General features: G+C 35.3%; 1 protein-coding gene across 3 annotated transcripts in view; it reads right to left on the bottom strand.

Moving 5' to 3' along the window:
• The window catches only part of LOC150103458 (katanin p80 WD40 repeat-containing subunit B1-like), a 370,687-nt gene that overhangs the window by 104,212 nt on the left and 238,656 nt on the right, over positions 1-27,819 (bottom strand). For 2 of the 3 annotated variants that reach the window (XM_090397462.1, XM_090397461.1), the window contains exons 13-14: positions 24,112-24,159; positions 2,731-3,224 (exon numbers count right to left, since the gene is read on the bottom strand). In XM_090397462.1, coding sequence (XP_090253588.1) covers positions 2,731-3,224; positions 24,112-24,159 — 542 coding nt within the window. The remainder of the gene's footprint in view (positions 1-2,730; positions 3,225-24,111; positions 24,160-27,819) is intronic. The other variant, XM_090397463.1, reaches the window with a different exon arrangement.

The raw sequence follows: 27,819 nt of genomic DNA, 5'->3' as shown, positions 1-27,819 counted from the left end.
CAGGAATGCGTTAGCAGAGCTAATCTCAGATGGTATGGTCACTTAAATAGAATGGGAGAGGAAAGATTAGCAAAACAAGTGTTCTCTGCCAGGTTGGCAGGAAAACGACCCAGAGGAAGACCAAGATATAGGTGGATTGATACGGTACAAAGTTCCTTAGACGATAGAAATATAAGATCTGATAATGTTGGAGTCTTGACAAGTAACAGACTGATTTGGAGGAAAATTGTAGATAGGAAGTTAGTAATGATGTAATTTTGTCATGTAGTACTGTCATATCCTGTACACCCCTTGAGGGTACATGGCAGGAATTTGATGATGATGATGTAACACATATTTATTCCTTGAAGGGAGTGGGCAAAACTCTTTTAGACTTAACTAATTTTTGGACATTAATAGACAGTCAGACTCCACACCGTCATGAACAATGGCTACCAGTGATTCACAATGCACTGGAGTTGAGAGTACAACAGACATTTGCTACCAACTCAAGATCCAAACCATAACACTTGTGCTGGTATCTGAAACTGTGTAAGTAATATGATTGATATTGCAGTAATATGGGGTGGGGGTCAAAAACTTGAGCTTCCAGGAGGGAAACATTTTACTAACCTTTCCCAGAAAACAATTAACTCAGGAACTGCTGTAAAAAATTTCTCTGGTCACATACTAGAAATAAATATACAATGGTCTTTCTTTTGGTGGTCAAGCAATATGCCACCTGAAACATTGCCAGAAGGCTTCATATGCTAACAGAGATCCTAAATATCAAATTTTATATATTTCAATCCAGCCAGTGAATTATTAATATACATTTAAATTGTTTTTTCAAATCAAAAACTAAGCCATGTGAACACCTTGTATCCTAAATTGCGAATTTTATTAAATTCCATGCCAGAGTGACGTTATACAGTACATCAATTCAACACGTCCCTTTATGTCATTGAAAATAATCTGACTAAAATAAAAGCTGAAATAGCTTAGCAAATTTTTGTAAACATTCTAAATATTAAATTTGTGGAAAATCTACCTTCAAGCTTTGATGGTTGTGTTTTGTACTAGTATGACAGCTATTTATATTTACTAGTTTTGTGGACTCTGTGACCTGCTTCCTTGAGGACAGAAATACCACAAAGAATATTTAAAAAGGTGTTTAAATATATAGAGAGCATAACTTTACGTTTTTTTTTTATATTGGGCCCATATATGAGAGGTTGGCTGGTCAACCTATAGTACTTGAGTACCGTATGTGGGTAGTGGGTTGGGAAAGGAGAAACTTGTTTACATTTGATTTGAAAGCCTGTATGTTGTATTCCTTGGGAAATATGTCAGAGGGAAGACTATTCCACAGTACCGCAGTAGCAGGGATGAAGGAGAAGGAAAAGAAACTTGTTCTGTGGGTTTCAAGGTGTACCGTGAAAGGATGTTGGGCAGCAGCTGTACGTGTTTCGATGGGCTTAGTACAGAGTGGGGGAATTATTGATGCTGTTTCAGATGAACATTTCCCATGGAAATATTTATAGAATATACAAGGCAAAGACCAAGTGGCTATGTGAAAGTGAGGGGAGCGAGTTGGTGAGAGATGGGACATTTATCAGTCTAATTGCTCTCCTCTGTATTGAGTCAAGCATTTTGAGGGAGCTTTTAGAAGCCCCATTCCAAATGTAAGAGCAGTATTTCGATAGCTGGGCGGATTTGAGATTTGTATAATGTTAACAGCTGTTTAGAGGTGAAGTAGCATTTTGAGTGAAAGAGAAAACCTAGTTATTTGGAAGCTGAGGATGCAATGGTTGTGATGTGTTTATGCCAGGAGAGTCTTGATGTCAGGATAATTCCGAGAAGCGAAATCTCATTTTGTCTGGGAATTTGAGTATTATCAAAAACAATGTTGGGGGAAAATGGTTCTTTTTTGTGAGAAATAAGACAGAATTGGGTTTTACTAGCATTGAAGTTGATGAGGTTATCTGTGCCCCATTGGAGGATGGCTTGGAGATCAAAATTAAGGACAGTGGTGGTTGATGTTCTGTGGGTCGAAGTGAGTTGTGTAGAGTAGGGTTTGTCAAATGAGAGGGAGGAGTGTAATGTGCTGTTGTCTTCAAAACTGTGTATTGGGTTAGAGGTCAACTGAAGTAGGTTATTGATATATAGCAGGAAAAGGGTCGGCGAGAGAACTGAACCTTGTGGGACCCCAGCATTAGTTGGATGGTGAAAGGATAGGGAGCCATCTACCATCACACATAGTGTTCGTCCAGACAGGAAGCTGGCCATCCATCTGTCCTGAGATAGTCCAAATGATGGGAGTTTGCTTAGTAAGCCTTTGTGCCAGACCCAGTCAAAGGCTTTAGAGATATCAAGTGCAACTACTTGGGATTCGCCGAATTTCTCCATGGCATTTGTCCAGCGATGGGTGATGTATGAGAGTAGATTTCCTGTTGATCGGTTTCGTCGGACTCCGTACTGGTGGTCACTTAATAGTTGGGTACCTTCGAGGTAGAGGAATAACTACATTAACACTACATAAGATTCTATAAATTTTATGTAATAATGTAAAATTCACCAAGCCAAAGTCCCAGAATAACTTGCATATAGATGGACATATGGTGGAAAACAAAGACTTAGGTGTATATGCATTTTGGGAAATACACCTAAGATGGCTCTCCCACATTCTTATTTTTCTTAACTTAAATTGAATATATTATAAAATAAGATTTTTAAAATATGAAATCTTACCGGAAGAAAATCTTCTAATTCCAGTCCAGCTGGTCTATCTCTCTGATCAGGAACAAAATCAAGATAATTTGCATTAGTCCTTTGTTGAAGTTCTGGAAAAATTATAGCTCTTTGAGGATGAGTTTCTTTTTCTGGTACTATAGGCACTGGTCGAACTACAGAAACAGCAGAATGCTCTGAAGCATGAGAATGCTGCCTTATTAATGCTGTTGCTTTCTCAACAGGTTTCACAGGATTAGTTAACGTGGAAGAGGTTGATGAAGATGTAGTAATCACTGGCCTGGCAATTACATCAGGTATTTTAGTAAAAGTCACATTGAGGGGTGCAGGAGTGGATGATGACATAGTAACTGAAGTTGTATTAAATGTTTTTCTTTCAACACTCCTACTCATTACAGGACTTGCTGTTTCTAAAGGAGGAAGAAAAGGAGCAGGAGGGTAATTATCAACTACTTGAACGACCCTGTTTATAGAATCTGGTTGTTTGATCATATCTAAAATGAAGAAAAAATAGAATTAAGTATATTTCAAGAATAAAAGATAAGTGTTAACATTTTGAACTGCCTATAATTTTTACTTTAAGATATTTTATAAGGCAGAATTGTTTTAAAAATTTTGCTATTAAAATAAAGGCGTACAATGGTCTGAAAATCTGTCATTAAAGTTAATGCTGATTAAAACTCAAAAAAGGTCAAAAATGTCCAGGAAATACAGTATATAATGCATGCCAAAAAATTATAATTCTTGTTTTTATCCTCATTTTATCCAACTGTAAGCAAACAAAAACAGTCTGCATGATAATTATCTTATGACTAGGCTAGCATCTGACTTCACATGAAGTTTACTCTTTGTATTTCATAATGTAATAAATCCATAATTCCAATTGCTTCTCAGTATGTATATATAAATTATAATTAGTATCATGCTTAGACTACCAGCAAACTCAGTTATATCTTTTTTGTTCTAGGTATTTATCAGAACTTTTCCAGACTCCCCCTCATATATATATGTGTGTCTGTGTGTGTGCACTCATGCACACATACACAAAGGGGGGGGGAGGTCTGTATATGTATCTTGTATATATATTTCTTACTTTTGGATGTTAATAAATAACTCTTGGAGGAAATGTGAGGTGAAGTTCCATCAGATTGATCAAAAGCTAAGGTTATATCTATATTTAGGAATGGAGATAAAGATGATTGTGGAAATTACAGAGGAATAAGTTTATGAAAATTATAAAGTATACAGTAAAATTTTGAATGAAAGACAGAAATAATGCAAACAATCTACTCTCAGAAGAACAAAATGGTTTAACCCTCCAACTAGCCACGACGTCTATAGACGCTCAGCTAAATCTGGATACAAAGCTCTAACACCCATTGAATAACATGGATAAGAAGTGTAATTTGGTGTCACTATTTCATCCACATCGGCCGGTAGGGAGATTAAGACATGGAAGATCACGTATAGGCAATATTTATATTTTAAAACAAATTATTCGGGAAAAAAAAAAGAATTTAATTTGGAGACTCATTTGGCCTTTATAGATTATGAGAAAGCTTACATTTAGTACAAGTTATACAAAGACATTAAAATAAAGCTACCATTAGGTAATAAATTAACAGAAGAGACTGAAATTTATTAAAATATGAAAAAACAACAAAACAAGGTATCCAATTAGCCAGAAGAACTGTTATCAATGAAGGCAACCTTCAAAAATCAGTTGATACATCAGATGCATAATAAATTTAGTTTAATCCTTTATCCAAGTGTGAGCAAACAAAGTTTGCACCTGAAAATATCTTCAGGACTGGGGTAAGGCAGTAACAACACTGGGCAACTCGTAGCAAAAGTGGACCAAGCTAACATCACTCCTATCTCAGTATCTCCCATAATGCAAAACACATCTCCTTGCAGATATGTATAATGTTATGCATTAAGTGAAGGGCCACTACCTAGACTAGTTTCGACCTTTATTGATGTCTCTTCAGTGGGAGCCAGGCCCAGAAGTGGAGATACCAGGCAGAAGCAATGGCGAGGTCATCTTTACCTATAGGAGCTGCCAAACAGTGTGCGCCTGGCTCCCACTGAAGAGACATCAATAAAGGTGAAAACTAGTCTGGGTAGTGGCCCTTCACTTAATGCATAACATTATACATATCCACAAGATGTGTTTTGCATTATGGGAGATACTGAGATAGGAGTGATGTTAGCTTGGTCCACCTTTGCTACGAGTTGCCTGGTGTTGTACTGCCTTACCCCAGTTCTGAAAATATTTTCAGGTGCAAACTTTGTTTGCTCACACTTGAATAAAGGATTAAATTAAATTTATTATAGTCTAACCAAGTGAAAAATAAACTTTCAACATAAATCAGATGAATTAAACAAAATAAGCTAATATTGCAGTTTAAAAATTTCCAAAAAAAAAGAAAACAAGTCATGGTATTTAAGGTTGGGATCATATTAGATCAAAAAGTCATAGAAATAATAGAACAGGTAACACAGTTTAATTATTTAGATTACATAATAACATATCTAAAAGACAAATATATAGATGAAAAAATAAAGAAATTTCAGTTTAAAAACAATTTAAAGGACACTGAATAATAATAAGAAAAAACAAGACAAGAAACTGAACTAAAATTTTACAAGATAACAGCCACTCCCACTATATGGCTCAGAAATATGGACTGTTAAAAAAATAAAGCTCAAAGTAAAATGCAGGCAGCAGAAATGAGATTTTTAAAAACAATTAAAGGATGCACAAAATTAGACCACATAAAAAATAAAGACATTGGAAGCAACTGGGTATTTACAATGTAAATGAAAACATCATGGAATATAGAGAAAAATGGAAAGATATTGACTACCAAAAAAATGTGGATAAATATAGACCAAAGGAGAAGGGAGGAGGTGAGAAAGAGAGAGAGAGAGGAGGAGGAAGACCAGCTGAAAAATGGAAAGCCCAGTGAAATCAGAACAGGCAAATGCCTAACCCTTGATAACAAAAAGAAGAATCAGACTTTTGGATGTCGCATGGCATGGTATAACAGTCAGTAACATCGACTGTGCTAGCTGCGATCAGCCTTATAGTATTGAACTAGAAAATCAGAACTAGATAATTATCAGATCTAGAAAACTTTTGCATTTGGGGGAAGGAGGGAGGAATTCTGAGAATATAAATTCCTGTCTGAAATTCAAATAGTACCATAACAGCAAAAATAATACCACTAATTATTAAAAATAATTTCAATGAAATAGCTGTTTCTAAATTAGTAATATAATATAATCTCTACAGCACATACAAACCATAATAACAAACTAGCAATCTGCATTCATTCACATTGAAAAAACCCCATCCTCTATGAGCGGAGTTTGTTAGACTGTGAAATAGCTTACTATAGACAAACAGGAAGATCTGATAACCTGGATACTTTGTAACCAAGTGGAAGAACTTGCTACAGACAGGAAAATCTGTTGTTAACATTGAATAAAGACCATAAATACATTTAGGACTATCGTTATGGCAAAGTTGGAATGGTAGATCATGGTTTAGACACCCCTGCTCACAGAATTAAATGGAAAAAAAAAAAAGTGCTTTACAGAAGTCATAAGTTCGATAGACTATCTTAATAATCAACAACAGTTATGAAACATTCCCCAAACTTCAACAAGTACAGTTGTATTAATTTATCAAAAAGCTGGGAGACAGCCAATTTAAGATCAATGGAATAATTATGAACTTTTTTATCCAACAATAAATGATGCCAAATAAGGATGTTAGTACTTAGTATATGCCTGTTATAACTTTAAAATTATTCTCACATGACAAACTAATTGTGCTTTGAAGATGCTGGATATAAAACCAGCAAACTAGAGTAACTAAATAAATAAGCATCTTATTTTATTCCTTTTTGTGAACTAGCTGCAAAATGAACAACTGATAACACCTAAGCTTATCTGCAAGTCAAAAGTAAACAATACTTATGAATAATTAATTCATCCTGAGAGGAATGAAGTGAAGTTATCCAAAAGTATACAAAAATCTGAACTTCATGGGAGATTCAAAAAGAGACAGTCCTGGAAGGGAAGAAATCATGACAAAAGTTTCTACCAAGAAAGACAGCAGATATCCTGCTAAGAATATGGAGCATAAATATCAGGTTCTGGAGGCTATTGAAAAGCTTAGAAAAAGAGGAAAGATACTGTAAAATGGATCAGAGCCGATAAAGGTGACATAAAAAGAAAATGTTTGGAATAATTATTTTGCAAGATTGTTAAATGAAAACAAATAACAAAATGGGTAGTGAAAAGTATTTGAGAAAATGCAATCAGGCATACATATCAATATTTGAGGTAGAAAAAGCCAACCAACACCTGAAATGCAGAAAGGCAGCTGGAATAAGATATTCAACCAGAAATGAGCAAATATCAATGTATAAAAATGTTATACATTGTTATTTTACAAAAATGTATAAAAATTTTACAGTGGCTGCAGTATTGCATAATTTAAAAGGCAGTCAGAAGATCAAATTCTGGATAACAGGAGTAGAACTCTTGGGGAAGAAGAATCTTCAATGGTAGGAGAACGATGGTGAGAGATAAATTTATCAATTTTCTTAAGAGAGAAACCATTGTTGACAAAAGTCCTTTTTTAGTAAATTAAGCTCATTTTCAATCTCTGTTTCATCTGTTAGTAAAGATCTGTCACGATGTGCCAGGATTGAAATAATTCCAAATTTCTGCAGAGTGTAGTGATGGGAAGAAGCATGAAGATATCTGTCTGTGTGTGTGTGTGTTGATTTTCTAAAAATAGAGACTTTGATGTTATCAGTGCATCTTGTAAGATTTAAGTCCAAAAAGGAAAGACAGTTGTTGGATTCCAGTTCGTAGGTGAAATTAATATTCTCATGAAACTTGTTGAGATGGTCTAGAAAAATATTGAGGTTATTTAAACCGTGTTCCCAAATGAGGAATACATCATCTATATAATGGTACCAGATTTTGGGTTTCAGAGTAGAGAAATTAATCGTCTTTTCTTCAAAGTCTCGAAAGAATATCAGCAAGAATCGGAGAGAGCTTTTTGGACTTAAAACTCAAAAGATGCACTGATAACATCAAAGTCTCTATTTTTAGAAAATCAACACACACACACAGATACCTTCACGCTTCTTCCCATCACTACCCTCCGCAGAAATTTGGAATTATTTCAACCCTGGCACATCGCACCAGATCTTTACTAACAGATGAAACAGAGATTGAAAATGAGCTTAATTTACTAAAAAAGGACTTTTGTCAACAATGGTTTCTCTCTTAAGAAAATTGATAAATTTATCTCTCACCGTCATTCTCCTACCACTGAAGATTCTTCTTCCCCAAGAACATTCATATCTTTACCATACATCAGCTCTCTCTCCCCAAAACTGGCAAAAATTCTTAGGAAATTCAACATTAGAACTTGTTTCACTATGTTTCAAAAACTTCACTCAATACTAAGTAGATCTAAAATAAAACATCTCCCTCTCCAGTATCCAGCAGTCTACAAGATCTTATGTGAATGTGGCAAACCATATTACGGTCAGATGGCTAAATCCATCCTTTTACATATTGAGGAACATGGAAGAGACATATCCTACAATAGGACCAGGGCCAGTGCTCTCTCAAGCCACGTTCTCTTCTCTATTAACTCAGATGAAGGCCTTCAACAACTCGTAGACTGGACGCAAACTTCTAATATTCATAGGTGTTTTATGATGAGCTCAAAAGGAAGATAGTCGAATCTAAAGAAATATCCCTTGATTCATCCCATATAAACAACAGCCATAGCTACAATCTTTCTGATACACACATTGCCACTGTCCAATACTGGCGCTTTCATGACAACTCTCGCATGTAGTCAACTTTAATTGGAATCCCAGTAAACATTCCTGTTTTAAACTGTACTTCGGTCTTTTATATTAGTTCTGTTGATGTAATTTTATTATGTCTCTGTTATTTTACATAATTCTTTGTCTTTGATACCTGAAGAAGTTGAATTTTGTTCAACGAAACTAGTAGTATCTCAGCATTAAATTTCATTCTTTTTATTCTCGGTATTATAGTCATTCAAACTAATTTTTTCATAACATTATCTACCGAGTAAATATGTACACCAATATATATATATAAAACTGATAAAAATAGAAAAATAATTCTTAACCCACCCATGCTACAAAATGTACTAAAGGTTTGCAAATAAACTTTCACAGGGTGACAGCAACATAAAAAAAAAAAAAAAAAAAAAAAAATGTAAGCCAGCAGTTAAAATTGAAAGAGGTATAAGAAAATATTTGATATAAAATAAGGTTCAAGACAAGGGCACATGCTATTGCTATTCATGTTGATCTATATGGATCACATTATGTGGCATTATCAGAATTGAAAATTCATGTTTGAAATTAAACTTTATTAAATAAAATTTTTATTTAGAAATAAAAATAATAAATGGGAGATGTTAAACACAACTCTTTACTTTATGCAAATAATGTTATGCAAAATAAATCCAGTGCAAGTTTTCAGAATTCATAAATTAAAGGTGGCAAGAAATTATATTCTTGGTTTAATCCTTTATCCAAGTGTAAGCAAACAAAGTTTGTGCCTGGAGTATCTTCAGGACAGGGCAACTCGTATAAAGAGGCTAATGACTTCATATCACTTGCCTTAGTATCCCATAATGCAAAGCACATCTTTTCAGATATATATAATGCTCTGCATTATGGGAAGGGTCACTACACAGACCGCTTCCAACTTTTACTGAAGTCTCATCAGTGGGAGCCAGACCCTGAAGTGATACCAAGGTTGAAGTAATGCAGAAGTCATATTTTTATATATATGTATTATTTACTATTAGATGTTCAATAGAATGGGTAGTTTAAAATGGGTATTTTCTTTTTTTATGTACAATGTAGTCTAAATAACTTGCCATATAGCAATATAAGATATGATAATGAACAAACAACATAAAACAAATTTAACTTACATATTTTTTTTTTTAGTATAAAATTTTTGCTCTAGTATCAAGGGCATTTTCAGTATAACTTTCAAATTAAACAGAAACAAGTATATTTAACAATGACACATGTAAATTGCATGTACATGATGTAGAGCAGCATTTCCCAAATTTTTCCTACAACGGAACACTTCACAAATCCTGAAATTTTAACGGAACACCTTGGTTAGAGTCGAGTATCATCAGTCTAGTATTCAATGTAAAGCTAAGTGCACACTATCGCTGATGCAGGCTGTATCGCATTGCAAAAATGCGACAGTGCATGCTACAGGTGTGCCAGGCTGCATTGCATTGACCTTGCTTGTGGCTGCACATTTCCTAGAATAGATACCGCGGTACTTCACTCGCGCTCGGAGGCATTGACAACCGCGGGCCGCTGATCAAGGCCAGCACGTGCTGGCCTTAATAGCACAATCCATGCGCAGAGTGAGGAGCTCCTGATTTTCAAACACGTTTGAACTTGTCACAGCATTTAAAACCATTCCAGGCTCATATCAATTTTGATAATTTTTCATGGAACACTTATTTACTTTCCACGGAACACAGTTTAGGAAACCTTGATGTAGAGCATCACAGTCTAACTATATTAAAGTTCTAGTAAAAATAACTAACAAAATTAAAAAAAAAAAAATATATATATATATATAGTGTAATTAAATTTAAGTTTTTGTATTCTGAATTTTTTGTGAAGAAAAATTATCCCTCTTATGGGAAATAGTTCAATTCCATCATTTCTATTTAGATTTGGCTGATGTAGCAAGGGCTCAACTCTTTGTATAAATGTTCCAAGAGAAAGAGAACTAACCATTGATATGCCCTCAATTTGTTGTTCAAGTTTATTTTAGCATGCAAAGTAGTCAGAATGAATGAATGACAAAATCAAATAGGTTTTTAGTGTCTGGCAGAAAATTTTGCTTGAGAAAGTTAAGTGTTTCATCTAAAGGAACATCTGTGAATAAGGACACAATATCACTGAAAAGGAGATCACCTGTACAATAACAAAGCTCTGCTGAAAGCCATTTGGAAAGGTGTTTTGTAATTTTGGAGCATGGAGAATCAATGCAGCCCTCCACAGGATGTAATAGAATACAGGCAGTCCTCGGTTTACGCTGGTTCAATTTACGCCGATTCACAATAATGCCTGCATGTGCTTTCTTACTGTAGTGTGGTTGACTGAGAAACGACGCTAGCAGGCACTCTAGTGTTTGAATGTTTACCGAGCCACTACGATGTATATGTATCAAACCTAGTTTTAATGTTGAATCTACTTAATTGTTCTATTTAATTTTTTTTACGTACATACATATTTAAATTGATAAAGTACGTAATTACATACCATGTCTGATAATAGAAGTGCAGAAAAATTAGCAGAACTTGGTGTTAAGAAGGTGCAGAAATCAATCACATTTGAAAAGAAGATGGAGGTGATTTGAAGAATGGAAGATGGGCAGACACGTGCTAATGTCTGTAGAAGTATGAACTTACCTCCATTGACTGTTACTACAATTATGAAAAATGCAGATAGAATAAAACAGGCTGCACAACAATCTACGGCAGCAATAAATGCAAAACATGTATGTTATAGCAGGGATAAACTTCATTAAAAATAAAAAAAATTATTATCATTATGGGTGGATGACTTGAATTGGAAAAACATTCCTCTGACGCAGGCTGTTATAACTGAGAAAGCAAAAACAATTTTTGAGGATCTTAAAAAGAAAGATGGAGGTGAAAAAACATTTTTAGGAAGCAAAGGTTGGTTCATGAGATTTAAGTCTCGAAGTAAGTGCCACAGTGTCAAATTATGTGGTAAGGCAGCAAGTGGAGATGTTGCAGCAGCGGCTGCTTTTCCTAAAGAATTTCAAGACTGTGTAGAACAAGGTAGTTATCCTCCTGATCTCATTTTTAATGTTGATGCGACTAGGCTCTACTGGAAAAAATTGTCATCATGCACCTTCATTTCTGTGAAAAACATTCCGCTCCAGGTTTTAAAGCTGAAAAAGATAGACTTACTTGTTGGGTGCGAATGTCTCCGGAACTTTGAAGCTTAAACCAATGTTGGTGTACCATTCACAGACACCACGCACCTTCAAGGGTCTAAAAGCCATGCTGCCAGTCTATTGGAAATGGAACAAGAAAGCTTGGGTTACACAAGATGTTTTTATAGATTGGTACACAAATTACTTTTGTTCTACTGTGCTTTGCTTCTGTAAAGAAAATGATTTGCCAGCCAAGGCATTGCTTCTCTTGGATAATGCCCCTGGATATCCTCAAAACCTTGCTGAAGTAAGAACACCATTGGATGTCAAGGTTGTTTACATGCCCCCAAACACAACATCGCTTTTGCAACTGATGGATCAGGAGATTATATCAATCTTCAAAGCCTATTACCTCCGTATAACATTTATGGAAATGGTAAGAGTCTTGGACACTTCAGGAAAAACTATTGGACCATGATTGGGAACGGAGTGCAAACGTAAAAAGGAGTGCAATTGCATCTATTCGACCTTACACTGAACTCCTTAAAGAAAGAAAAAGAAAATCTAAGCAGTTAGCACTGGATACTTTAAAAAAAAAATGCAGGTGATCTGAAACCAGGAACTTCAACATAGAAATATGTAATATCTTTTCGAAGTTTCATATTTTTTGTATATAATTTTGTTTTGTTTTCGTTATTAATAATTTTATTTTAACAAATATATATGTACAGGGTGTTCGGGATAAATTTGACATATTTATAATTAATTATATTTTTCCGTAAGTTACATGTATTAACACACACTTCTCTTCATTTAAAAGTTTGGACCCTTCTTCATTCATATACAAGATGTCAGAAAGGATGGATAGCTGGAACCCACCTGAATCATGGAAGAGAATAACTTGTATCATGATGATTCGTGCCCGCCATCAAAATAAGGATATTACGACTGCTGCCCAATGCTCCCTGAATACAGTAAAAACAATCAGGCATGAACTAGAGACTTGCAATGGTGACTACGAGGATGTAGCAAGAAGAAAGATCCCTAGCAGACGATCTGATTGCGTTCGTACAGCAGAATTCCTCGCAAATCTGCAGGAACAGGTGTTGAAGAACCCTGGCATTGGAATTCGGGCTTTGTTCGTGGAGTTGCTAACTGTAGTCAAGCCCTGGATAACAAGGGTAGCCAATGGTAGGCCGTATGTATGGCAGCAGGATTCGGCCCCTTGCCACACCTCTGGGAAAAGTCAAAAATGGTTGTCTGAAAATTTCTACGACTTCACCAGTCCAAATGTTTGGCCTCCAAACTCCGCAGACCTTAACCCCATGGATTATTTTGTATGGGGCGCAGTTGAAAAAGACACCAATCGCACTTCCAGTAATACAAAAGCCCAGTTAATGGATAAAATTAAAACAGTTTTTGCAGCCCTTGAAAGGGAGACTGTAGCATCAGCTTGTTCGAGGTTCCGAAGCAGAATTGAAGCTGTGATCGATGCTAATGGTGGTTATTTTGAGTAAATCTTGTTGATAGTATTGTAATTAACTCTGCCTGTAATGTTTTTTTGTCAATTCATTAAATTTAATAGATACAAAGAAGATTTTCTTTTTCCTTACGAAACTGTCAAATTTATCCCGAACACCCTGTATGTATTATCAAAGCTTTAAATATAATAATATTACACATACTTCATGTGCATATTTTTTGACTGCACAGAACATAACTTCATACCTCACATTAAAATTGGGTTCGTTTTACACCTATTCAGTTTACGCCCGTTTTTTCAGGAACGGAACTGAGGCGTAAACCGAGAGCTGTCTGTATTTGTTTTGTGGAGTTTTGGCAGTTCATATAAATGAATACTACAGAAAATTAACTCTAGTGTTATCTACATATCCTCCTCTTGCTAATGATCTTACTACAACTCAGATTAGGAAATTAAACACTCTTATAGATAATGTTTCTAACTGGATGACGAAATCAAGAAGAAACTCAAGTTTTACCATGGGCATCCTCCTCATTCCTATGGCTGCAAAAGTCCACAAAAGAAATATTCCATTACATTGTACTGTGGTGGACTACACTGGTGTTTCATTTTACAAAATTACAAAACACCTTTCCAAATTGCTTTCAGCATTGGTAGAGATACGTAGATGACATATTTATAATCTGGAAATGCAGTATGGTTGAGTTACATGATTTTCTTTAATCTATTAACTTCTTCCATCATAAAATTAAATTCACTTTAGAAATTGAAAATGAAGGAAAATTACTTTTCCTAGATGTTTTAATTTTGAAAAAAGCAGGAATCTCTTTTAGCATATACCATAAATACTGTAAACCCATTTATACAGGTCATTATCTACATTTCTCTTCACTGCACCATATATCACAAAAATTAGGTATTATACATACCCTGGGAGAAAAAAAAGGACGATCTCTATTACAGGTGATGAAGAAATACTGAAAGTAAAACTACACTATCTTCTCCAACTACTGTTGAGCAATGGATATTCTAAGAAAATGGTACAAAGAATATTTTCTCTGCTTCTGCTCCACTACAAATTCCTGACATTTGCTACAGCCTCGGTTTCCAAACCTTATATTGGTATATTTTCTCTCAAAATCATCAATCTCCTAAAATCTTAAGAATGGCATAAGAGTGGTTTCAAGTTCACTGTGATATACAAGCTGTATTACCTTAGGACCACAACTCTTTCCACAAACATCCTGGAGTTTACAATTTTCCATGTTCTTGTGGCCTTGATTACATAAGGCAAATGTCTAAAAGTTTGGAAATTAGACAAAAAGAGCATATTGGAGATGTTAATAACAATAGAGAAGACAGCTCAGGCTTAGCTTTCCACTTCTCCCACACTCACAAGAATACTAAATGAGACAAGAGCTCAATGCCTTACATAGAATACAACTTCAGTGCCTACAATATCAAAGTTTACGACAATTATTCACTTACAAGGCACACTCCACAGAAACCAGAGAATGATTTCATGTGATATTTGGAAGTCACTTATTAGCTCTTTCCATACATCAGACTAACTTTTCTGTCAACTATCATGCATACCTACTGAACAATGACTGATCCATGCCAGCTTCCATGCTCCACATGTTTGTGATTTTTACTTTTGTGTAATAGTTGCTACATGTTCAGTTTTAGCTATGCAACAGTTCATGTTCACCTCTTATTGTATTTTTTTATTATTCCTAATACAGAAGAAGCCACTAGCTTATGTGTTGAAACTAGATAGTTTAACTATTTAAATTATCACAACCTATTAAACCTAGTGCCAGTTATCTTTTGTCACACACACACACACACACACACATATATTTTTTAAAATCACATTGAAGTTATTTTTTACTAGAATTTTAATATAATTAGACAATTATGCTCTACATCATGTATTGTATGCCCACACTTTGTAGAACCAACTTTGGCTTTGTGCCAAGAATAATCAATTCATGCTGAAGGGGAGAAAGAAATAAAGGATGCATGAATTGGCCTGCAACATGCAAAGTCACCTGCTTTATACATAAATTTTCCAATTGTTGTACAAGCAAAATAGTTACCACTTTAAGAACTAGAATTTTCATAAAAGAAAGCTAATTTTCCGACATACAATAATAAACACTCATCCCACAAAATGCATTGATTACCCTAATATCGGAATGGATTCTCCTTCTTTTGACATGTGCAGAAGTGTCGAAGCGTCTTGAATCTGTGGACGTACAGTACATGCAGCTCACATGCATCACTATTGAATGTAATAGTTTCTGTTCTTGTTTTTTTTTTAATTTGAAAGTCATACTGAAGATGCCCTTGATACTAGGGTGAAAATTTTATGCTAATAAAAATACATACTATAATAAATTTAGTTTAATCCTTTATCCAAGTGTAAGCAAACAAAGTTTGCACCCGAAGTATCTTCAGGATTGAGGCAACTCACAGTAAAGGTGGACTAAGCTCTGATCACTTGTCTTAGTATCTCCCATAATGCAAAGCACATCTCCTTGCAGAGATGTATAACGCTATGCATTAAGGGAAGGGCCATTACCCAGACCGGTTTCAACCATTATTGAGGTCTCGTCAGTGGGAGCCAGACCCCAGAGGTGGTGATACTAAGGTGGAAGTAATGGATAAGTCATATTTACCTATAGTCCTGAAAATACTTCAGGTGCAAACTTCATTTCCATTTTTGAAATTATGGATTCTACAACCATGTTAAAATAACTCTTTTTATTATCCCGACATTTCGATCTTCATATCAAGATCATCATCTGGAGCATACATAAATATACAAGACAAGCTGCGTTACATTTCAAACCGTAAGCTAGAGAAACAATGATTTGATTACATGCTACTCACTGGCATGACCTCTAGTAGAAAAAAAAAATAAATTACATCAAGCTAGATTTAATTTAGGATTACATGAATAAACATTCTTGCTTACAGATGGTTTTCCTTCCAGTAATAGTGATGTCCTATTTCTATTATTACAATTGTTATTTTTGATTTAAAAAAAAAAAAATAATAATAATATTTATACATTACAACATGAATAAACATTCTTTCTTATAGATTTTTTCTTTAACAGTGATGTCCTATTTTTTAGTATTAAAATTGTTATTTTAGATTTAGGATCCTGGATTTTCTACAGTCCTGTTTATAGCTGTTCTTAGAGAGGAAGGATTCGTGGGATGAATATATGCCTTCCATATGTATGGGATTTTTAGACCATCATTATTGTTTAGATTGGGGTGGTTGATAAGCAAACTTTGTTTGCTTACACTTGGATAAAGGATTAAAATATATAAAAATACATATGTCAGTTAAATCCATTTTACGTTATCTATTTAAAATGTAGCATAGCCAGAAGGGTGTGGGGGGGGTGAAAGAGATTTTGCTAATTGATTAATCAGAGGGGAATTAGTAGCAACTACTATACATTTTAGAGGTGAATTGAGGTGGTGGATTTTGGAGTAAGGTTTAGAACTGAAGGGTTTAAACTTTTAACCTTACCTCTGGGTCAGGCAATACTTTTTTGGAGTAAATATTTTAATGTCTTAATCTGAAATTTAGTGGGATCACAACATAATGAAATATAGATAGAGTGGTCTCTGAGATTGATATTCATTTTTCAATTGTATTCACTGGCACTAGCCTTATCTGCTCTAGTGATGATTACACTATTATCTCTTTGTAGCTTCTTGAGGGATCTGAGTTGGCAAGAAGATAGGCTTCTTTTGGGAAGCAAAGTTCAAGAAAGAATGTTAGCTTTTATTTCATCTTCTTCAATATCTTATACTTCTGAATTTGTTAGTTCTTTAAAGTAGAATTTCATACAGAAAGGGAGTGTGTTATGTCTATCCATTTTTTCCCCATCTCCACTTTCTAGTTTTATTTCTCTCTCACCCCCATATCTTTTTAGTATACTACATTGTGGACTCCTGTATGACTGCTTGCTTTACAAGAGGTCATGTGCCACTACTTTCCTCCTTACTTCAATTAAGCAGCTGCACTATGATGTAAGTGCTCTTTTTATGAGATATTTTACTAAAACAGTATCACATCCTTAACTAAAAAGGGTAATATCAAACCTGTTGGAGGTTTAATGAAGTATTAACATCATCACTAAGAAAGGATTAAAAACTATTTTAATTCTTCCAATATTTCATATCAGTCACTAAGACATCTTCAGGGAGTACAAACAAACACTTGCAACACACACACACAGTAATAAATGAAACATCTAACCTAACCCCTAAGTGTTATGTGGTGGGGGAACCTCCATGGACATTTGTTGGCAGTCAGGGTTGTGAACTGGGATATATGAGGATTAATGTTTCCCAAAATATTGGGAAGTTTCTTGCATCTGCTATTTAAATTCGGTTGATTTCAGAGTTCCCGTCAGTGACATGGGGAACCTTTATCTGGTCTCTTTTGACTAAAGGTGAGTTAGCCGATCTTATACAGAGGTAGGGGGCTTTTTCATCCGGAAAACTCAGGTTTACATCCCCCAGAACAGGCAAACCAGCCATGGATTACAGTCATGAATACATCCCAGCCATATGCCAGTCCCGAGCCTGGATAAAATTGAGGGAGAGGGGAGCAATGGTGAGCTACCCTGTAAAAATCTTGCCAGGAATACTTTGTGGACACTGCCTACAAAGGTCACCCATGGTTGGAAACAACCAAAAGGGAAGATTAGATCAGATGATTTCGGAGTGCAGCTGGAGATTCATTTTAAATTTACTATGATGAAGCATGGTGGTTTTTCTTTTAAACAGAAGATCCTTGAGTGATATCCAATAAATGTGAGTCATGATTGCAGATGGTGGCTGATCTATCTTTCTGTCCAAAGTATGTTAATTGCAGCATATATCTAGAACTGATGGTAAAGGAAAAATGATCTACAATATCAGAAGGAAAAACGTTTTTTAATACTTAGGGATTAGGCTAGATGTTTCATTTATTACTCTGTGTGTGTGTGTGTGTGTGCGCGCGTGTGTGTTAAATTATCATTCAAGGGATTGCTAAACAGTGAGGTGATGTCAAAGCTTACCAATATATCTGGATTATTTAACGTATATTTTCAAGCAAATACATGTAAAGTACATATATTTTTAAGCAAATATATGTATGCAGATGACAAGGTGATATTCCACCATTCACCTTCTTTTGATTCCCTAGAAGTTGTCCTGAACAGAGATTTGGAGATCCTCAAGAAATATTTTGAGTAGTGTCACCTAAAGCCAAACCCCACCAAAACAGTGTCCATACCTTTCCATCTTAATAACAAGGCAGCCCAGTCAAGCATTATCCTCATCTGCAATACCTGAAAGTGAACCTGACCTATAAAAATCATATTTGTAGAGTAAAAAATAAAATAAAATTGAGAAACAACATCATCTCAAGATTGCGTGGAACTAGCTGGGAATGCAGAGCTGAGGCACTTAGGATCTCAGGCCTGGCCCTTGTTTATTCTGCTGCAGAGTACTGTGTACCAGTCTGGTTAAGAAGTACTCAAACATTATTGACTCCTAAATGAACATAACCATGTGCATGATTAGTAGGACTCTTAAATCCAACCCTCTGCTATGGCTACCCGTGCTTTCCAACATAGCCCCACAAATATATGAAGAAGGCACATTTCACTAAAAGAATTGGAGAAAATCACAAATAATTTCCTACTGCCTCTCCATTCAACCCTTATGAATCCCCCTAGAACCCAGCTGAAGTCAAGGTGCCCATTTTGGAGCATAACCAGAGCCTTTTCTTTTAGATAGCCACACCTGCAACTGCCACCCCAGCTTCATCCTTTCTAGAAGGTTATGGACAACTATCAACAGAATCAGGGTGAATCAGAGCAGATGTGGCTATCTCCTACATAAATGGAATATGGCAAACAACCCTTACTGTGACTGTAAAAGAGTGTTGAGGGAAAGTAATGAAACTGGGAGAGTAATGCTGAATAGTGTAGAAAATGAGGCCGTGAGTGATGCTTGTTTGGGTTTGAATGAAGTTATGAGTGGTATAATATATATTGATTCAATGTTTAAGAGTAGGAGAGAAGTATGCCTGAGGAGTGCTTGTCTGGCAGAACAATAGAGAGAGAGAGAGTGACTTTAGCAATAAAGAGAGGGCATGATGCAGAAAAGATGATAGTTATGGTGGGTACAAGTGACCTGAGTGGTAGTATTAATTGCATAGTAAAAGATTTAAGAACATTGTTAGATATCATGAAGAATAGTGTCAGAGGGAGGATAGTGTGTGTATGCTGCCTTATTTTGACAATCATGAGTTAAGTAGTTGAGCGATGACAATGAATAATATGATTGCAATAATGCGCAAAAAAAAAAAAAAAAAAAAAAGTCTGGAATTTGTTGATGTCTGGAGTGTGTTTGAGCACAAAAATAGCTGTATGCAAGAGATGGGTTGCATCTGAACATGGAAGGTCATAAGCATTTGAAGTAGTTACTGTTTTCTGAACAAGCTGAAATAACTGGTGAGTGTAAGAGGGAAAAACTTATGCAGTGAATGTATATTTGTTGATCCTTTTTCATGGAATAATTTGAAGAATAGAGTGGATAAAAATCAGCATGGGACTGCTGAAATTAGTAGAATGTATATCAGTTCTAAAGCTAGTACAAGAACTAAAGGGAATCTGCAATTTTTGTATACTAATGCAAGAAGTATTCGAAATAAGAAGGAAGAATTTTTGGCATTAGTGAAGTGCAATCTCACCAAAAGTTGTAGGCATTAGTGAAACTTTGCTGTCAGCAGAAGATGTGGTTACTGGAAATGAATGTGATGGGTACAGTATTTTCAGGGAGGATAAAGAAGATAGAATGGAGGATGCGGTACTGTTGATGATAGCTGATGAGTTGCAGCCAAAGAAAGTAGTATATCAAGAGGATAGACATGTGAATGATAGTTCATTTGAGGCTGTCTGGTGTGAAATAGTGACCAATGCAACCAAATATACAGTTGGTTGCTGCTATAGGCCAGGGGGTGATATTGAATTCATGCATCAGTAAATTAGTGCAATGAGCACAGGATTAGTGATTATTATGGGGGATTTTAATTATGGTGATATCAATTGGAAGGAGGAAATATCATGTGGCAAAAAGGAAATGGAATTCATACACCTAAAAGATAATTACTTGAAACAGCATATAGCTGAAGGGACTAGTGGTGTGAGTGTGTTGGATCTGGTCATAGGTTCAGAGGACATATGCATAAGTAAGGTGTCCTCGTTACCTCCAATTGCTGAGAGTGATCACGTATGAGATCACTCTCAGCAATTGGAGAGGTCACAAAATTTGTGGATTTCTCTCTTAAGAAGGATATATATGGAACTACAGGTTAGGTAATTATAACAAGCGTCAGAGTGAGCTTGCAGCCATCCCATGGAGAACATATTGCAGAGGAAAGATGTTAGCAATGCATGGGATATAATCAGTGGGTATCTGAGGAGGGCAATATCAGAATATATTCTCATGGTCAAGAAGACAAACAAGGTAGGCATTAGATGGATGAGTAGGTTTGATCTGCAAAAAAATAAAATGCTATGGAGAATTTACAAGGAGAAAGGCAATCAGTACACCATGAGCAGTACAAGGCTCAAGCTAGGAAGGTTAGCAGCATAGTAAGAAAAGCTAAATGAGATTATGAGAAGACCTTAACCAAGGAGATCAGGGGTAATCCCAAAGAATTCTTCTGCTATGTGGCAAGTAAAAGGAAGAATGACTTTGTAAGGATAACCTTAATGGGTGCTGATGGTATTGAGGTGACCAATTCAGATGTAATAGTAAAATTAGAGTGATCACTTTTCAAAAGTCTACTTTTGAAAAGTGATCACTCAGTAATACAGAGATATCCTCACCCTAGTGAGGATATCTCTGTACCTGTAGCAATAACTAATATGAGAATTGAAGTTAATGAATCAGAGGTACTTAGTATATTGCAGAATTTAAATGCAAACACTGCTGTAGGTTTAGATGGAATATCAGCTCAGGTGTTATGTGAATGTGCAAAGGAAATGCCATTGCCTCTTACTTGGTTATTTCACTTAAGTTTGAGCTCTGGTATGGTCCCTAGAGAGTGGAAGGAGGGCAAAGTGGTTCCTTTGCATAAAGGTGGCTCTAAAACTGTGGTAGTTAATTACAGACCAATCACCATCTCAGGAGTGGTGGTAAAAGTATTGGAAAAGTTGGTTAAAGACAAAATTCAAGAATGGGTGGATCAGGATATGATACTCTATAGGGGCCAACATGGTTTTGTTAAAAGTCGATCCTGCCTTAGCAATTTATTAACATTTTATAATAGAATGACATCTGAGTTGGACAAAGGAAATGGCTACAGAGTGGACTTCTGGATTTTGCTAATGCTTTTGAGAGGATACCCCATGGAATACTGTTGCGCAAATTGTAGCAGATGGGTATGGTACTAAACTGGTGATATGGATAGGAGAATGGATCAGGGAGATATACCAGAAGGTGATGTATGGAGGAGCAGAGTCCAGGATGAGGCAGGGTGTGCCTCAGGGCTCTGTCCTTGGGCAATTATTGTTTAATTTGTATATAAATGACATAGGAAATGGCTTGAAGAGAGATATTCAGTTTGCTGATGATGCAAAGTTGGGTAGCGCAATAAAAAATCAAGCTGATGATGAGAGTTTGCAGGATGATTTAAATAAGCTGGCAAAATGGGCAAAAGGCAACGGATGTCAGTTCAATGTGGAAAAGCCTAAAGTTATGCAGTTTGGGATTAAAAGATTACCAGCTGTGTACCACATTAATGGAATGGTATCCAAGAGATTGATGAGGCTAGGGACTTGGGTGTTGGTGGATAGGGAGTGAAGTTCAGAGGACACATTGCTAAGGTGTCCAAGATTGCACATAGGATTACTTAGTTATTGAAGAACACACTAACATCCAGATATAAAGAGGTTATTATTCCTCTTTATAAAGCGTCAATACTTCCACATTTGGATTACTGTGCACAGGTCTGGTCACCTGGATTCCTTGGAGATGAGGAGGTTGTCGAAAGGGTTCAGAGAACTCTGACTAAGTTTGTGAGTGATGTAAAAAATGCTCCCTACATTGATAGATTGAGAGCTTGTGGATTGCAGAGATTGGTTCATAGGCAAAGAAGAGGAGATATGATAAAAACATTTAAATTACTAAAAGGTTTTTATAAGATTGATGCAGGGGAAATATTTCAGCTCTGTGATAGTGATGGAAGAACAAGAGGTCACTTTTCCTTAATTTCTAGGGATGGAAATTAAGGAAAAGTGTGGTTAACAAGAGTGTGAGAACTAGATTTTTTGCTTGGAGGGTTGCGAATGAGTGGAATGCATTGCCTGACTCAGTTGAGCTCTTCGTCTGTAAATGAATTCAAGAAGAGGTATGACAGATATTGTTTTGATAGTTTGGGTCTCCTGCGATGAGTCTACTGACTTCATAGAGATATCCGTAATAATAATATCCATATTCTACAGACTACAAAACATATCATAAGTGACTGCCCCTTTGCCACTTCCATGGCAACCTTCAGGAGATACATGAAGTGTCATAGGAGGCTCCAGAGCTTTCAGCATTGGACACTGAACTATAGCTGAACTCTGCCATAAGAATACATACATGCATACATTTAAAGTTAAATTTTGAATAGAGGTTTTAAAATGGGTAGAGTTTTTATACAGAATATGATATGACCAGTGAGAAGGAGCGATAAGAGTTTACTAGTTATTTTGATGATAGAGTGTTCCGTTGTATAAAGGTCTTATCAGATCTGGTCATCTGGATTTGAATAAAATTAACCTTGGAGAGGGTACAGAGGCAGATAATAATAATTATATCAGGACTGTACAGTGTTAGCAAAGAGGATAGACTGCGAACATGTGAACAACAGAGTTTGGTGAATAGAAGATGAAGAGGTGATATGACTGAGACATTTAAACTGTTGAGAGGTAGTTACAGGATTGACACTAGGGAGACAAAGGGTAAAACAAAGGTATGAGCAAAGATAAAGGGTCATCTCTAAAGGTTGCAAATGGAATTGTGAGCAAGAGGATGAGAAGTGCCTTTTTTGCATAGAAGGAGGTTGAACCATGGAATGCATTGCCTAATATGGTGGTGAGAGCATACATGGTGAATGAGTTAAGTAGTGATATGATAGACTTTATATTACCTAAGATGGGTCTCCCATGATGAGTCTTGTGACTCCATGGAAGTTCTGAATAATAATAAATATATTAATATCAATGTTGCACATGTCGCACACCAAATTAAATAGCATTGTTGCATTTGTTTCTCAGTTCAAATAGTGTGTATATAAATAAATTTATGGACACATTAGATATGATGTTCACATATGGAGAAATCTATTACTTGATTCACTGTAAAGCAGGAAGCAGATGATGTAATATTTTAAGGTCATATGAAAATGGATACAGCATCTCATATTTAACTGGACTTCTAATATCTGCTCACAATCAAAGGAATTTGGGATAATAGAGAGAAAAAAAATAAGCAGTCAAAACTATTACATAATAATTTTGAGCTGATTTTATATTAATTTTATATTACAAAATTAGGAGAATGATGTGAAAAACACTAATGTTATTTCATCAAGAAGAAGAATAACATTTAAAATAAAGAAAGATTTTATCATTACATAATTCTAAATGCCAAACACCAACAACTTTACAATTTCTTTAGGTATTACCATGAAATTGATCCTGCAGAGTGGTTAAACAGAATGCAAAAATAAAAGTTAAAACAAAAGAAAGAAATTAAAACAAAAAGAAAATGAAATAGAAAATACATGCATACCCTCAGGTGGGGCTGGAAAAGGATCTGTCTTGGGAGGGGTGCGAGACACTGTATACAACAAATGAAAATAAGTAAAATACCAATTAAGTTTTACAAACTCATAAAACTATATATCAAAAACTACTACTAACTTTAAAAGGGAATCTAAATATTAAGTAGCTTACTGGGTAGGATGACCAAAAGTAAGGATCCATAATAATTTAATTCTCTAGTGTAAACCACTTAAATTCACATCTGTGAATCACTGCAACTTTATTCTTTTCAAGATTAACCTGAATATGTTACAGTCAAACATTACAATAAAATAAGTAGAATATCATTATTATTATTATACACTATCTCCATGGAGTCCAGAGACTATCATGCTTCTTAAACTCATTCACTGTCAGGCAACTCACAACTAATTCTGGCAATCCATTCCACTCATTCATCATTCTATATGCAAAAGATCTAGTCTGCACATACCCCTCCTAACCACACTCATAACAACTTCCATGGCCAAGTTCTCTGACTATTTGACATATATTGAAAAAATTTCATTTGCATCAATTTTATAAAACCACTTTAACATCTTAAAATGTTTCTATTATGTCCCCTCTTTTCTGTCTATCAACCAAACTTTGTAACCCGTAAACCTTCAACCAATCCTCGTAAGGGGCATTCCACAAACATGTTACCAGCTTAGTCACTCATCAAGAAACCCAAGAGATCTGTGCATAGTAGTCAAGACCAACTCATGGCATTATAAAGAAGGATAATTAATAACCTCTCTCTTTACTTGTTAGTGTATTTTTGAACATCCAAGTAATTCTTTGAGCTACTTTACTAACTTGTGCAATATGTTCCCTGAACTTCAACCCTCTATCCACCATTATCCCCAAGTCCCTCTAGCCTCACCAATTTTCTGCAATCCAGTACTCAATATGATACACCAAATGCAACCTTTTCACCCGAAGTGCATAACCATACATTTTGCAACATTTAATTAGTATTCATTATTCTTTGACCACAATGTCCTGCACGATATCTATATCACCTTTATCAATCATTCTCTCCACCTCAATTTTGATATGTCTCTGTTACTCACATCAGCAACTGCAAAATCTCCACCTGGATGATAACATCTTTGCAAAATGATCACTCAGCAAGTCAACTATTTCTTTTGCCTCTGTCACCTTCCTAGCATTGTTAAAATCATCCTGTCACAGCCATTTTCCCTCTTACTTGATACAATAATGAAAAAATTCTTTTGAGTTTACTTTGGCCTGTTTAGCTAATTTTCTCTCAACCTGATTTGGCCTTTCTTACCAAACTAGTCAACCCTTCTTGCTTGCACATTTTACTGCTCATGAGTATGCTGATCATCTTTTCATTTATATTGCCTCAACAGTGCTTTCTTTTTTGCAGATCTTGCTTTATATCTCTACTTATTTACTTGATTTATGTTCCTGACCTTGGGTATGCAGTGTGATACTGCCTCTCTCAAACAATCTCTGATCACTTTCCATGGCATTGGTCTAAGATAACTCCTAAGTCTGTCATAATTACCGGCTTTATAGTTCAATATAAACTCTTTCTTGATGGAGAATTTCACTTGTCTGGCAACTACCCAGAACAAGACTGTATAGTTACTCTTCCCAACTGGAGGCAGAGTGTCTACACTGGTTATAGATACATCTTCTGATGCTGTTACCAGATCCAATACTGTCAAACCTTTGTCCCCTCTATATTACACATCCTCCTGAAAATACAGTACTCTTTCCATTCTAATTCCTGTATCATTTTCTATCAATTAGGTTTCACTGATGCCTACAATTTTTTGCCAACTCAAGCTGACCAATGACAAACTCCTCTCTCTTATAGATACTTTTGCATTTGTGTATACATGCATTTCAACATTCCTTTGTACCTATATTGCATTCAGCATTGATTAACCCCCCCCCCAAACATTTCTAGTTTCCCTGGATTTGCATTTTGAAACTCTCACCAAACAGCACTCTCTCCAAATATCTAACTCTAAAATCATTTAAATGTAGTCTATTAGGCATATATTAGTTCTTTTGTCCATCAAATTCACTCCATACATCCATAAACTGCACTTTATTCCTAATGGACAATCTTCTCATTGATTTATTAGCAATCATGGCCCTTCTTCTGAACTCTGTCTTATCATACTAAGGCAACAGACTCACAATTTTTACTTCCTTACTCTTCATTTTTGCTTCTTCCAACAACTCTTTCATATCTTCTCTCCTTGCATATGTCTCCCTTTTCAAATCATTTGTTCCTGCCATAACAATATCCCTTTCACTTCTCCCTTCTGCAAACTAACAGCATCACTAAAATCTGAATACAATAAATAAAATAAAATAAAATACAATTCACTTTTTCTTTCATTCTTCCTCTTGCTACACCACACAGCAACTGTTTCCCCCAGTCGCTCTAGTTCCTATTTTTTCCTGTGAAGGATACAACATAAACATGCTATTTTACTCTTTACCATACTTTATCATCCACATTACTTTCAGTCACTTCTTTCATACTGTCATTCCACACACTACTACTTGAAATATGAAAACATTGTCTGTCCTACTTATTATTTATATATACATTTTATTATTCCTTTTTCATTTTTTCCAGCATTCAATACAAACGATCCATTTGTTTGGGATGTTTTTTTTTTTTTGTTTTTTTTTTTCAGAGTAGAAAATTCTAAATAATTAATTAAAAGAACTAGGAAGGAAATGAAAGAACCATAAAAAAGCATTTTCAACTATTGTGATCATTTAATCAACAAATGAACCTAAAGCTGTTTTAAGCATATATGCTGCAGATATAATACTGTTGGTTCATTTGGGCATTAAAATGGTATCTGAATGAAAGCAAAATTGTAAAGCCTCCACAAAGTTTAAAAGAAATCCTATATTTAAGTGGAAGATTAATCTCATTGCTCTGTGCAAGACTGCCATGCTTAAGGAATACTGAAAAACAGAAAGCATTTAATTCCAAGACTGCAAATTACTGCTTTGTTAGCTAATAATGGTTTTAATGAGACTTTATCAAAAAAAGAACTCAATATTTTCACAATTTCTGCTTTTCTCTTCAAGAAGAAATTAACTGCATTTCAATTCCATATATCAAGAGAGAGTATAAAAACATACCAATGTTCATGTAGCATTTTATCCTGTCTGGAAAATTTTTACTTTTCTTACTTCACACAAAGACAAATTCCTTCTATTAAACTTTCCAAGCATCTACCATGTTCTTTGCTCATGTGACTTATGTTTCAGACAATTTGAAGCAGATAATTCTGTTTTCAACAATTAACATAAAACATACATCAAGTCTCACAATGTAGAACATGCCATCTCCTGTGAGACAGCATGTTCCACGCTAGGATCCATGGAAAGAACAGTAAAATTTTATGCTAGTAGATTTCGTATGGAATAGTATTATAAAAAAGCTACAATGCATTATTAAATTACCCTAATTTGAACAGGTCCAATGGTCCATATTTATCATTCTTGTGGGAATTAATACTTCTCCAGTTTGCTGTATATTTTTTAAATTCCTGGGAATTAACTGTCTGTTGTTACTTTACTAAAGCTGTAGTGACATGCTGATGAAGATTTTCTGTTATATTTGTATGTTATTTTGTTCATTTTTAATAGTGATGTCTTTGAAACACAGGCAAAAATTTTACACCAA

This window comes from Typopeltis vanoorti, chromosome 9, assembly GCF_054136105.1.
Source record: "Typopeltis vanoorti isolate ZY-2024b chromosome 9, IOZ_Tvanoo_1.0, whole genome shotgun sequence".
NCBI classification, from domain to species: Eukaryota; Metazoa; Arthropoda; class Arachnida; order Uropygi; family Thelyphonidae; genus Typopeltis; species Typopeltis vanoorti.
This window is presented reverse-complemented; position numbering and strand designations above follow the sequence as displayed.